The following is a 12,099-nucleotide window of genomic DNA, read 5'->3' as shown; positions in this document are numbered from 1 at the left end:
CCTTATTAAACCCACAGCCTTTTCTAGGCTGTTTTCAGCAGCAGAAGCAGCTGTTCTGTAAGGAGGCAACATAATTCTTATTTCCTTCTGAGCAGTTGAACACACGGGAGGAATTTAGCTGGACAATGCAAGGAGTATTTGCAGACAGCGAGGGAGGAACAGAGGCAGGAGGCTTCCTTGGATACAAAGCCAATATTCATATCTTTATTTATATGGGCATATTTACCTCCAGCATAAAACAAAGTCTAAATAAGCCAAACATAAAAGTGGGGAATCCGGAGACTCGACACTCCAATTTAGCAAAATATAAATAGAAATCAGAAAGAAAGGAAGGGAAACCACACTTGTTCCCCACAAATAAAAACCTATCATCAAGAATACCTGCTAAGAAGGCAACTCTACGAACTCGCTGGCAATATACAGTGATTAAAGCTGTGACAGCAACATTTAAACCAAACAAATTAGTGCTTTACTTTCCTTAATTCTCGCGGTGGTGGTACAGTCTCTATTTACAGGCTTTAAGCTCTTGACAGTAGGACAGAATGTTTGTGAATTTGCTTTTGAAACAAACTCCGAAACAGCCAAACTTTGGCATGTGGCCTCATTTCCACGCTTGTCTTCCTTCCTGCCAAGAATGTCTAGAGAGATGAAGCTCCCGTTTCCAGCTGAAGAAGGGTTTCCCCAAGCTGCAAGGCTGGAGACGTTGGCTCAGAGCCCCCACCGTCTCATGCAGGTAAAAGGCCTGATTGTGAACTCTCTGGTTACTGATTGGGGATGGGGAACACGGCAGTGGGTGCGGGTGGGAAGGGCAAAGAGCCTTCTAGGGGTGGTCTGTCTGTGCAAACAGCTGTCTCCGTGGGCTGAGAAGCAATCTTGTTGCCTTTATTGTTACAAAACCCTTCTGAGCTCATTCCTGCTTGTCTGCTGGTGGAACAGGCGTATGATTTGTGACGTAAGTTAAGACAAAAGACATTACTGCAACGTAAGATGACGTTCTGAATCTCTCCTCTGGATACCATGGATTGCTGTCAGCCCCTTCTGTTTTCCTGCTGTAAAACAGCTGTTTTACACCACCTGTTGTGCTTTGGGTATTGCCTCATTTCATTTCTCAAGCTAACTGACCGCTGCTTTTGAGACACACAGGGTTTAACACAGGCGTAGGGAACCCTGTTGGCAGAACAAGGCACTGGAGATGTTCCCATAGCCCTTAGGCACTTTGTTTGCTGAGGCCACTGTAACCCAATGGCTGAGCGTCACAGGGACACCTGAGAGACCCCCACCTCCTCCTGGGCTGGCACGTATCCAGTGGTTGATTGCTTTCTCCCTCCCTGCCTGCAGCCAGGGAGACACACGTGTGGCTCTGGTGCTCTGTTGGCAAGGGTGGCAGTGATTGCAGGCAGCACTGTCAGCTCCAGCTATCACGGTGCTGCCCATTACCTCTATGGGGGATAAAAGAGAGCGTGGGCAGGTAGGAGAAATGGCAGCAGGGTCTGAGAAGGCTGCCCCTCAGCTGAGCAGAGCTGGCAGAGCACAGGGCATCGCTCGCCTGGATGAGGACTGGCTGAGCTGCTGATTGCCAAGTGGAGAGTAAAAGCTGCCAAGAAAGTAACTTATTCAGTTTGAGGCTGAGCAAAACACCTGGGGCAGGTGGAAAGAAGAGTGCTGAGCATCCTCTCTGGAGAGCTGCGCCAGAGGGTTTCCTTGCAGAAGCAGAAAATCCTGCTGAGCACAGAGCTGACCTGTTTGTATGTTGGTACTCCTGTGCTTCTTGCTCTCCCTCCAAGCTCCCCAAAGGTCTCCCTCAACTTCATTCCTTAGTGGCTGCCTGCCATTTTCCCTGCTCACCCTCTGGTTCCTGGCTGCCCAGGCTTCAGTGCATCGTGCTCACTGGAAAACATCACCCATTTCATTCACTGCTGCCCACGGGCACAGCGTTGGAATTGAGAGCTGACATTGGAACTGCTCTGCAAATAACGAGAAGGGCAATGTCCAAGAGGGGCAGCCACGTAAACTCCCAGTGATGCTGCAAGGAATTGCAAGGCTGTGGCTGCTCTGCTGGGACAGCCTCAGAAGGGAGCTCTGGAACAGACGCGGTGCACATAGGATCCCCCTATCGGGTAAAACATCTCTGCAGCTCTCTTCTCCAGAGCAGAAGAGCCTGCTGGTGGTAGTAGAGAGCTGCTCCTGCCCCGTGCTCCTCAGTGATGGAAACAGCATGGCTTGCAGCAGGCAAAGGGATCACTGCATCCATCTCCACTGACTCTACACAGTGCAGCAGCCAGATCCTGATGTAGAGTCCCAAAGGTTGCGCTCTTCTCTTAATCAGCTTTAGGGTTTCCTTAAGGACTGGTGTGTCCCCCCTCACTGCCATTCCCCAGTGCTGCTTCCTTAGGAAAATGGGTCTCTGTTTTATAAAGCTGGTTCAGCCTCCAGGAGCACAGAGCTCTCCTTTAGCTGGAGCAGGACAGGGAGGAGGACATGAGAGCACTGGGAGCTGACATGCCAGCACTGCTGCAGCAGTCGGGGTTTAACATGGACCTTAGCAGTGCCCCCCTTCGGTTTCCTATGCAAGACTCACAGAGCTCAGGGACAGAATGAAGAGACCCATTTTTATGCGGCTTTAAAAAAAAATAAAAACAAAAATTCAGTAGTTTAGCAAGTTAAGAACTTGTAACAGTAAAATACTCAGAGTACACTCAGCCTAACTGCGTTCTGAGAGCAGAGATGGTGACAGCTCACTGTCGTGGTTGTTTCCCCTGTTATGCTGGTGGTGCAGTGAAACCACATCATATATCCCCAGCAGCCCAGCCTAGCTCTGCAGGGCACACTGGGCTTGGCCAGTCGTCTTCTTCTTCAGAGCCAACTGGGCAGGTCTGTGCACACCACAAGTGGCCAAACATTGCTGGAGAGTGGAGAAAACAGGTCCCACTATGTTTAACTAACACTTCACAAAGGTGGCTTGGGGTAGTTCTCCTCCCATGGGTTGGTGGTTAAGTGTCCCCACATATGGTTTGGCCTGGGCACAGCCTCAGCAGCATCTCTAGTGGGGTTCTTGAGTTTATCCATCCTGACCTGGATACAGTGACAGCACAGTGAGGAGGGGGGCAAATGTGGAAGCTGCACCTTCAGTGGAGAATAGGGGTACTGAGGTCTCCAGGGGTCCAGTGGGGCTGCAGGTCCAACCAGAGGGAACAGCAACTCCAGTGTACAACTTCCAGTGTGTCCAGGCACAGCCTTTCCTTCCCAGGTGAAACTCCAGCTTTTTCCTCTTGGAAAGGGCTCCAGTGTGAGCAATTCCAGTGTTGTGGAGAACTGACATGGCACAGCCGGGCCAGTCCCGTACTCTGGGATGTGGCAGATCCCTCCAGTGTAATGCTTTCAAATCCAGTGTCGCAGGGGGTGGGGGATACGAGCATCCCCAGAAGGGAAGGAGGGGTGTCTGGGTCAGTGTTGGTGCTGGGTGAGCCCAGGAGATGGCACAGGGCTGGTTGTGTTTCTGTGGCTTAGGTCCCATGTTCTGTGTGTGCTGTACTTCGGTGTCAGCACTGCCAGCCACAACCAAACCATCATCTCCACCCCCGAGGAGGGTGATGGGGCTTAGGTGGGGCTGGGGGTCAAGCGGAGGAGGGCGTACAGGAGGTTCCCAGTGTCACCAGTCCCCCTCCTCTCTGCAACCAAAGGGCACTGGTGCTGCCGGGACTCACTCACAGAGCCAGTAAAACTGAAAATAATAGTCAGTAAAAAAGTGTCCCATCTGTTCGGGAGTAGTGCTGCAGTTGGCTCGGCCCTATGTGAGAAAGCAAGAAGAGCTTATAGTCTTGCATGCATGATACCACGTTCCCGTTGCCGTCCTCCCACTGAGCCCTGGACAAGAGGAGTAAAAGCAGCTTCTTGTACTCACAGTTTGTGCCACCCTGAAGTGGTAGGTGAACTCCCTGAAAGACAGCATCACAAGAGGCCAACGGTGCGTCGTTTCCTGAGGAAGAAAAGAGAGTGTCTGCGGTGAGAGCAGGGTTGAGCATCCTGGGATGTCTCTGAGGCCATCATGGCAAGCAGAGCACATCTCTGGTCCATTGAGTGACCCTACAGCAGTCTATGGAGGAACAGCAGCTCCACGCTCAGCTATGGAGATAGGCTGAGCAGGACAAAGAGCACTTGAATGCTTTATCCAGCCCCACGGGCCTTGGAAGCATCAGCTCAGAGACATAAGGTACCAGTGCATGGGTCAGCTGCCTGAGCTCAATGCTTCACCCCTTACCTGCGTGTTTGTGCCATCACTGAAGCTGTCTGTGTTCACAGCATCCTGGCAAGGGTCGCTGGAGACAAGGCCACAGAGGGAGACGGACAGCACAGAGGAGGAGCTGGGGAGACAAGAGGAGGTGAAGCCCTGGAAGGTGTCAGGCGCTGCTGTCTCTAAGCAGGTTGGGCAGGAGACACTGCAGTGACGTGGCATGGTACCCAACCCACTTGAGGGATGTAGGAACACCAAGGAGCCCCGTCCACTCACTTCATCTCCAGGGTCAGGTTGGTGTTCACTGCTGTCAGTTGGCTGATGGGGATGCGGTAGGTGAAGTTTCCAGTCCTAGGAAGACAGAGAAAGACCTCACTGCAGCAATTCAGTTTGGAGTGAGATGGCCAGGGTGGGCTCCAAAGTCCCATCTCTGGGTTGGGCCAGTTCCCAAGCCAGCTCATCACCAAATCCAGTCCTCCTGCATGCTGGATGAAGGAGCAGGGCTGGACTCAACAGGGGTCCCAGCTCCTGTGGCCACGGGCTGCCTCGGAGTGATGGTAAGTGAAAGCCCAAGGATCCAGGAATAGCCCATCTGCTGATGGAGCTCCCCAAGAACTGCCATCTCCCTCACCTGCACGCGTTGCTGGCCGCACAGAACTGGGACTGGATGACCATGTCGATCTCCAGGATCCGGATGGAACGCAGCACTGGGCTTGGCCCTGTGGGTGGGAGATGGGCTATGTAGGAACAGCAAAGGGCTGGCAACTGAAGAAGAGCCACGAGAGGGAGGCCAGGGGCCCACCTACCATCCGTGCTGGGGTCCTGACTGCGGGGCCACTCGCTCACCGGCTGCCTGATGCTGCGCTGCGGCCGAGCCTGCCCCAGTGGGGAGTTGCTGCGGGAGAGCGAGAGGTTGGAGATGTACTTGGATTTGCCCTGGAGGTGGGTGAAGGGGGAAGAGGGGCTGGCATTAGGGCTGCCGAAGCTCTGAGACCTGTCAGGCGTCTTTGGCCACTTGGCGTAGGAGGTTGCCTTCCTGGTGATGCCCCTGGATTTGGCTTTGATATTTGTCACTGGCTGCAGTGAGGTCTGACTTTGGTCTGTGAAAGAAAGGGAGAGATGCGCTGAGAGGCTGAGGGTCATTCAGCCTGGACAAGAGAAGGCTCTAGGTCACCTCATTGTGGCCTTCCAAGTACTTAAAAGGAGCTGATAAACAGGAAGAGGGTGACTTTTTACATGGGCATGGAATAATAGGACAAGGGGGGGGGTGTTTTTTTTAACTAAAAGATAGGAAATCTAGGTTAGATGTGAGGAGGAAATCCTTTATGCAGAGGGTGCTGAGGTCCAGGCACAGCCTGAACTGGTCGGGGGCATCCAGCCCCTGGGCAGGGGCTGGGGGGGCTTTGAGGCTCCTTCCAACCCAACCATTTTGTGGTTCTGAGATCTTTAAGGTCCCTTCCAATCCAACATTCCTATGGATCTATGACTCCAGAGGTGTTATGGCTGGGCAGTGACTGCCTGAGATGCTGCTCCTCCTGCAGTAGTGATGTCAAAAGTGGGCTTGTAAAGCACAGTTCCTGGCCTGCCAAAAGCAAGTTGCAGTTGCTAGGGCACACTGTCCAGCTCTCATGGCATTGCACTGGCAGAGCAAGCTCTTCTGTTGCCACTTACCCTGGCAGCAGGATCATGGATGTACAAAGCACACCACGTCGGCAGCCCAGCAGTCACTGGGTGGGTGCAGGGGTAGGACACCAGGTGAGAGGGATCTGGGGCCACGAAGCGATGCAGCAGTGGGACACAGAGCTCAGCACTGTCCCAGCATCTCCCTCCTGCTGGGATGGGACTTACCTGTCTGATTGGTGGCATGAGTAGCGCTGGCCTCAGAGAGGGCAACAGAGGAGGCATTGGTGGGAGCAGCAGAGCAGCATGTGGAGAAACACGGTGGGTTGAAACAGGCGAGCACGCTGTGACCGGGTAAAGCATCGAGTACATTGAGCATGTTTGATGTGACTGCAGGGCAAAGAGCAGAGGGACCTGGAGTAAGCCAACACTCTTTGCATCTCTTCTGAGGAGCTCCCAGCATGGAGCCAGCTCCGTGCCACGAGCCTCTGGCATGGAGGTGCAGCTGTGACCCACCGTGGCGTGCTGGGGTCCTGCTGCTGGCTCTGTCTGATGCAGCTGTGGATCGCACCATCTGTGTTTTGTCGATGTTCTGGCTTGACCTGGAATGTAGGAAAGCAGGGGTGAAGTTCTGTTACAGGGGACCACTTTGTGGGTGTAGCAGTGAGTGGGGGGATGGAACAAGCCAACAGAGCAATGGCAGGCAGGGGAGAAAAGCAAGGCAGGAGAGAAGTACACCAGGCACAAACATGGCGCAGAGAGCTGGGTGATGCCACAGTGGATGGGGTGGCAGCCCTGCTTCTGGCAGGAACAAGTCTAAGCTGTAGCTGTTCATTGCACAGAGATTTCTCCTGAGCTCCAAGCAAAGAAATGTAAGGCCTGACCTGTCTGTTCCCTCCTTGTTTCAGTTTCCTCTTTCCCTTGTTTCACATGTCCTGCCTGTCCTCTTAGCACTGCTCATGGTTTCTCAAAGAGCCTTCATTCACTTAGAGACAGCAAAATAACACTGTCACCTCCAAGACGGACCTGATTACATATTTCTTTCATCAGTGAAAGGAGAACCAGTGTTGGACTGCTGGAGGAAAAGCAGATCCAGCCTCCGAAGCCAGCTTTTATCCCAGCTAAGATCTACCTCCAGCCCTCCACTGCCTTGTCAACACTCACCATGCCCAGCTTTATCTTGCCTCCCATCAGCAATTACCTTTTAATAGCCTCTTGTAAACCTCATGGCATTCTTAAAAGAACAAATTAACCATACCTTGCACTGCTCTTCACACAGTATTTTCTTCAAAGGCTGCTGATGGACAAATAGGACCTGCTTCCTTCTGAAGGAAAGTATGTTGCTACAGATCACATCGACTAAGCTGCTTTACACATCTGGTCCTAATTAGTAACTCAGTCAGCTTTCCCTGTGTTGTAAGGCTGCATTAAAGGCCAGACCTCTCAATCTGCTTTCTGTTTGCTTCTTTTTCTGAGGATGTTTTTTCCTGCAGTGCCAAAACACAGGAGTGGAGTTCATAGACCAGGCACCAGAAGTGGCTCACAGTGCCTTTCCAAGCACTCCCAGGAGTGATGGCTCATAAATGGAAGTAATCAAGGTAGAGTTTTTCCTGCCCTTTTTTTGCACGCTAAGCTCAACTGTAATTGAGAGTGACCCTTCACAATAAAGCTACTCATATATGAAGAGAGTGTAGGAACATCTCTGGGGTTAATCCTTCAGTTTGCATCCTTTCTCCTAGGGGTAAGAGGGTATTAGCTGAAGAATTAGCGGGACTCATTGACAGGTCTTTAAACTAGGAACGAAGGGGGAAGGGGGCAAAATAAGGGCTACTGGGGTTGAATGGGTCATTCGAAGGCTTGTACCAAACTCCGTGGGCAATGATGGCAGAGTGCAAAGGGAGGGAGTAGGGCAGGGGGATGCTGGGGATGCTGCTGTTCTAGCAGATCCTGGATTGCATATGAAGGTGGTGAGACGGACAGCCCGGCTGAAGTGCCTTTATACTAATGCACGGAGCCTGAGTAACAAGCAGGAGGAACTGGAAACTGTGATGCACTCTGAAAGTTATGACCTTGTTGCTATCACAGAAACATGGTGGGATGACTCCCTATTGGAGGAAGGGTCACGTCACTCCCATTTACAAGAAGGGGAGCAGGGACGACCCGGGGAACTACAGGCCGGTGAGTCTCACCTCCGTGCCGGGGAAGATGATGGAACAGATCCTCCTGGACAACATGCTTGATCACATAAAGAATGAGCACGTGATCCGAGACAGCCAGCATGGCTTCACCAGGGGAAGGTCATGCTTAACTAATCTTGTGGCCTTCTATGATGGAGTGACGGCGTTGGTGGACGAAGGGAAGGCGACCAATGTCATTTACCTGGACCTGAGCAAGGCCTTTGACATGGTCCCCCATCACATCCTCATCTCCAAATTGGAGGGAAGTGGATTTGATGGGTGGACAACTAGATGGATAAGCAATTGGTTGAAAGGCCGCAGACAGAGGGTGGTGGTCAATGGCTCTATGTCCAGGTGGAGGCCGGTAACGAGCGGCGTCCCTCAAGGGTCTGTCTTGGGACCGGTGCTCTTTAACATCTTTATTAATGACATCGATGAGGGAATGGAGTGCACCCTCAGCAAGTTTGCTGATGACACCAAGCTGAGTGGTGCAGTCGATACGGTGGAGGGAACGGATGCCATTCAGAGGGACCTTGACAGGCTGGAAAGCTGGGCTCGGGTGAACCTAATGAGGTTCAACACGGCAAAGTGCAAGGTTTTGTACTTGGGCCAGAAGAACCCCAGGCACCTGTACAGGCTGGGAGGAGTTGTCCTTGAGAGCAGCTCGGCAGAAAAAGACCTAGGGGTCCTGATAGATGAGAAACTTAACATGAGCCAGCAGTGCGCTCTGGCAGCCCGGAAAGCAAATGGGATCCTGGGCTCCATCAGGAGAGGGGTGGTCAGCAGGGATAGGGATTGTCCCTCTCTACTCAGCTCTTGTGAGGCCCCATCTGGAGTACTGTGTCCAGGTGTGGAGCCCTCAGTACAAGAAAGACATAGAGATTTTGGAAAGGGTCCAGAGGAGGGCCATCAAGATGATCAGGGGGCTGGAGCACCTCCCCTATGAGGACAGGCTGAGGGAGTTGGGTTTGTTCAGCCTAGAGAAGAGAAGGTTGTGGGGTGACCTCATTGCAGCCTTTCAGTACCTGAAGGGAACTTACTCCCAGGAGGGGGGTAAACTCTTAGAAAAGGCTGATAATAGCAGGACTAGGGGAAATGGTTTTAAGTTAAAAGAAGGAAGATTTAGGTTGGATGTTAGGGGGAAGTTCTTTACTAGGAGAGTGGTTAGGTCCTGGAACAGGCTGCCCAGGGAGGTTGTGGATGCCCCGTCCTTGGAGGTGTTCAAGGCCAGGTTGGACGGGGCCCTGGGCAACCTGATCTAGTAAAGGTGTATGTTTGGTGGCCCTGCCAGGCAGGGGGGTTGGAACTACATGATCCTTGAGGTCCCTTCCAACCCGGGTCATTCTGTAATTCTGTGATCTGTGATTATTTCTAAGTGCTGCCTATTCTTGTTCTACCTGCAGAGTACATTTAGCTTTCGATTCATTGGTTCTTCAGCCTGAAATTCCCCTTCCATATTGCCTGACATGGTTTGATGGACACAGTGGTGATGGGTGGACAGTTGGACCTGATGAAAGGTCTTTTCCAACCTTACGGACTGTACGATGTAACTCCTGTTTGCTTCTTGCTGAGCCATCACCTTTTGCTCACCATTTGTCTTCCGTAGTGCAGATGGAAAAGAAAAAGGGGAACTAAGAGAAGGGGTGCAGCAATTAAGTAACAGTATAATGAAAGAGTAACGTACCGTGGGCACAGAGCAACTGGGACCCCGGGACCCCTGTGCCGAAAGAGGGCCAGGAGACAGGCAGTGGGCACAGCAAAAGAGCTACGGGGCAGTGAATGGAGAAGGGAAGAAAAGGGAGGCAATGAAAGAGGGTGTGGGTAATGGAAATGGAAAGAAAAGAAAGGGAAAATGAAAGAGAACATGGAAACAAAAATGAGTTGGATGGGAGTTGTAACCAGAATGTAAGGGAAAGAAGTAGGATGGGGAAAAGAAAGAGAAAAAGATGCTCATTATCTGGTGCCATCAGCTCCTGAAGGAGCAAAGTGTGCTGAAACTGAATGCCCAGCACAGGCTGACTGTGTGCACGCCTGGCATTCTTTCCACATTAAGGAACAGCTTTGCCTCATACAGACCAGTCCAACTCCACAACACAGTGGTGGGACTTTGCTGTTTTAATGCAGCAGAAGAGGCACCCAAATTACATTCAGACAAACCACGAGTAATGTGAGCAGCCAACCACCAGGATGCTTTCTTTTTCTTCTGCTCGTCGCTTTGATGCAAAGTTTAAGGCTTGGACATGTGGATGCATTTGACTGGTCAATAACCCCACAGCAGCTGCTCCTTTTGCCTTAGACTGTCCCAGCCACCACATCCATCCCACTGAGCCCAGAGGTACATACCCTTCAATATCCACAAGGTCCTCCTCACTGCGCAAGCTCAGCACATAGAGCGTGGACATGGACACCACACTGCAAAGACAAAGGTCCAGGCTGAGGACGGGGCAGAGGACATGTCATGGTTGGCGCAGCCTAAACTGAGCTGATGAGATGGAGGGAGGGAGGCATGGGTGTATGGTCCCACCTGAAGGCCATGATGATCACCAAGGCAATGATGGTGCCTTGCAGGAAGCGCTGACTGATGCAGGCCTGCTCCGGGACAACCGATGGTGACTACAAGAGAGAAATCTCAAGCTCAGCTCAGGGCTCTGGTCTCTGCTTTTGAGCATGTCACATCCCAAGCTTTACTTCTGCTCCCCTGCGAGCCCCCAGCCCCCTCAGAGCAAAGCCAGAAAACACCTCCATCAGGCACAGACAAAATGGAAGGAGAGATGAGGAAAATGGGAGCAGACTGGGCTTCTCCCACTGCAGCACACGCAGGAAAGGGAGTCCACCTTCTCCCCACACAGCAAGGCTTGTTTGGGAGCAGTCCCTTACCTTGCTGGCTATCTTGTGAGGCCTCTTTTTGTGGGGTATGCTTCCTGCACGGCTGAACTGGCTTCCTGTTTGGCTGCAAGAAGAAGAGGTTCTCAGGCAAAAAGGTAACTCTGTGTGAAGTGACAGCTGCAACGTCCTGCCACCCGCCTTGCTCCAGGACTGCCTGGGGTCCCTGGACACGTCCAAGAAACGTGTGGATATGGCACTGAGGGCACAGTTAGTGGGCATGGACGGGTAGATGGTTGGACTTTGTGACCTTAGAGGTCTTTTCCAGCCTTAATGGTCCTATGAAAAGAACCATCCCTTTGGGATCTCTTGCCCTCAGCATGCCCATACCTGAATGCCCCAGAGCTCACAGTTGACTTCATGCTGTCCAGGCGTTTGAGCTTGGCCAACTTGTGGCTCCACCTCTCCAGCTCATCAATGCGGGTCTCCAGGTTGTCTGTCAGCTTGCACAGCTCCTTCACAGCTCCCACATTCTCCATGAAGATGCGCTCCTGCCAGGGAACAGGTCAAGCGGTCAGCAAGAGCAAGACAGATTCTCTTAAAAACCAATGGATGCACGAAGTTCAGCCCTGGCCATTCTCACTGTAGGCACTGAGGAGGGAGGGATGCAAGAGAGACCTGGCAGCTTTGGGAGAGCAGTGAGACAGTGAGCTCTATCCCCTCAACACCCAGAGCAGCAAAGAGGCTGCCACAGGTTATAGTGAGTTCAGACAACCAGGTGTTCTCGGTTATCTTGACATAACCACCTAATCTTATCTAGAAAGGAGATTATGACCAAGAGCCTCCCTGCAGGAGGCTGCCAACAAGAAGCCTGTCCTGAGGAAGATGCTGACAACTTTCACCAACACCAGGCAAGCTCCTCCCTGCAGATGTCTGCTGTCAACTCAGGTCAGCTCCTGACATCTGAAAGATCAGCCAAGTCTGAAACTCATATGGGTGGTACTGGTTTAAAAGCATTCCCCAGGCACCATGCTTTCCCTGTTCCAGCTCTCTTGAGCCAGGTTCAACAGCCTCCACAGTTTCCCTGCCCTTCCTGTCCCTTCAGGCTGCCACTGACCTTGTTCACCACCAGGAAGTTCTCTAGGGTCTTCCCATTGGAAAAGACCAGGTCTCCGGTGTCCTTCACAGCTTCGGGGAGGATCTCTTTCACCTCTTGAGCAATGACACCTGTGTGGGAATGGCACAGTG

At 52.2% G+C, this 12,099-nt stretch overlaps 1 protein-coding gene across 9 annotated transcripts in view; it reads right to left on the bottom strand.

The window, feature by feature from the left end:
- Positions 1-177: 177 nt before the first annotated feature.
- The window catches only part of MYRF (myelin regulatory factor), a 35,889-nt gene continuing 23,967 nt past the window's right edge, over positions 178-12,099 (bottom strand). For 3 of the 9 annotated variants that reach the window (XM_015863213.2, XM_015863216.2, XM_015863217.2), the window contains 14 exons: positions 11,969-12,078; positions 11,242-11,402; positions 10,906-10,978; positions 10,553-10,641; positions 10,372-10,440; positions 9,713-9,793; positions 6,368-6,453; positions 6,080-6,241; positions 5,038-5,331; positions 4,863-4,950; positions 4,508-4,582; positions 4,259-4,361; positions 3,902-3,976; positions 178-3,787 (listed from right to left, as the gene is read on the bottom strand). In XM_015863213.2, the coding sequence (XP_015718699.1) occupies positions 3,701-3,787; positions 3,902-3,976; positions 4,259-4,361; positions 4,508-4,582; positions 4,863-4,950; positions 5,038-5,331; positions 6,080-6,241; positions 6,368-6,453; positions 9,713-9,793; positions 10,372-10,440; positions 10,553-10,641; positions 10,906-10,978; positions 11,242-11,402; positions 11,969-12,078 (1,553 nt within the window). In that variant the 3' untranslated portion in view covers positions 178-3,700. Of the gene's footprint in view, positions 3,788-3,901; positions 3,977-4,258; positions 4,362-4,507; positions 4,583-4,862; positions 4,951-5,037; positions 5,332-5,393; positions 5,998-6,079; positions 6,242-6,367; positions 6,454-9,712; positions 9,794-10,371; positions 10,441-10,552; positions 10,642-10,905; positions 10,979-11,241; positions 11,403-11,968; positions 12,079-12,099 lie in introns of those variants that run through there. The other 6 variants (XM_015863215.2, XM_015863214.2, XM_015863219.2 and 3 more) reach the window with 6 other exon arrangements.

This window comes from Coturnix japonica, chromosome 5 (assembly GCF_001577835.2).
Source record: "Coturnix japonica isolate 7356 chromosome 5, Coturnix japonica 2.1, whole genome shotgun sequence".
NCBI lineage: Eukaryota > Metazoa > Chordata > Aves > Galliformes > Phasianidae > Coturnix > Coturnix japonica.
This window is presented reverse-complemented; position numbering and strand designations above follow the sequence as displayed.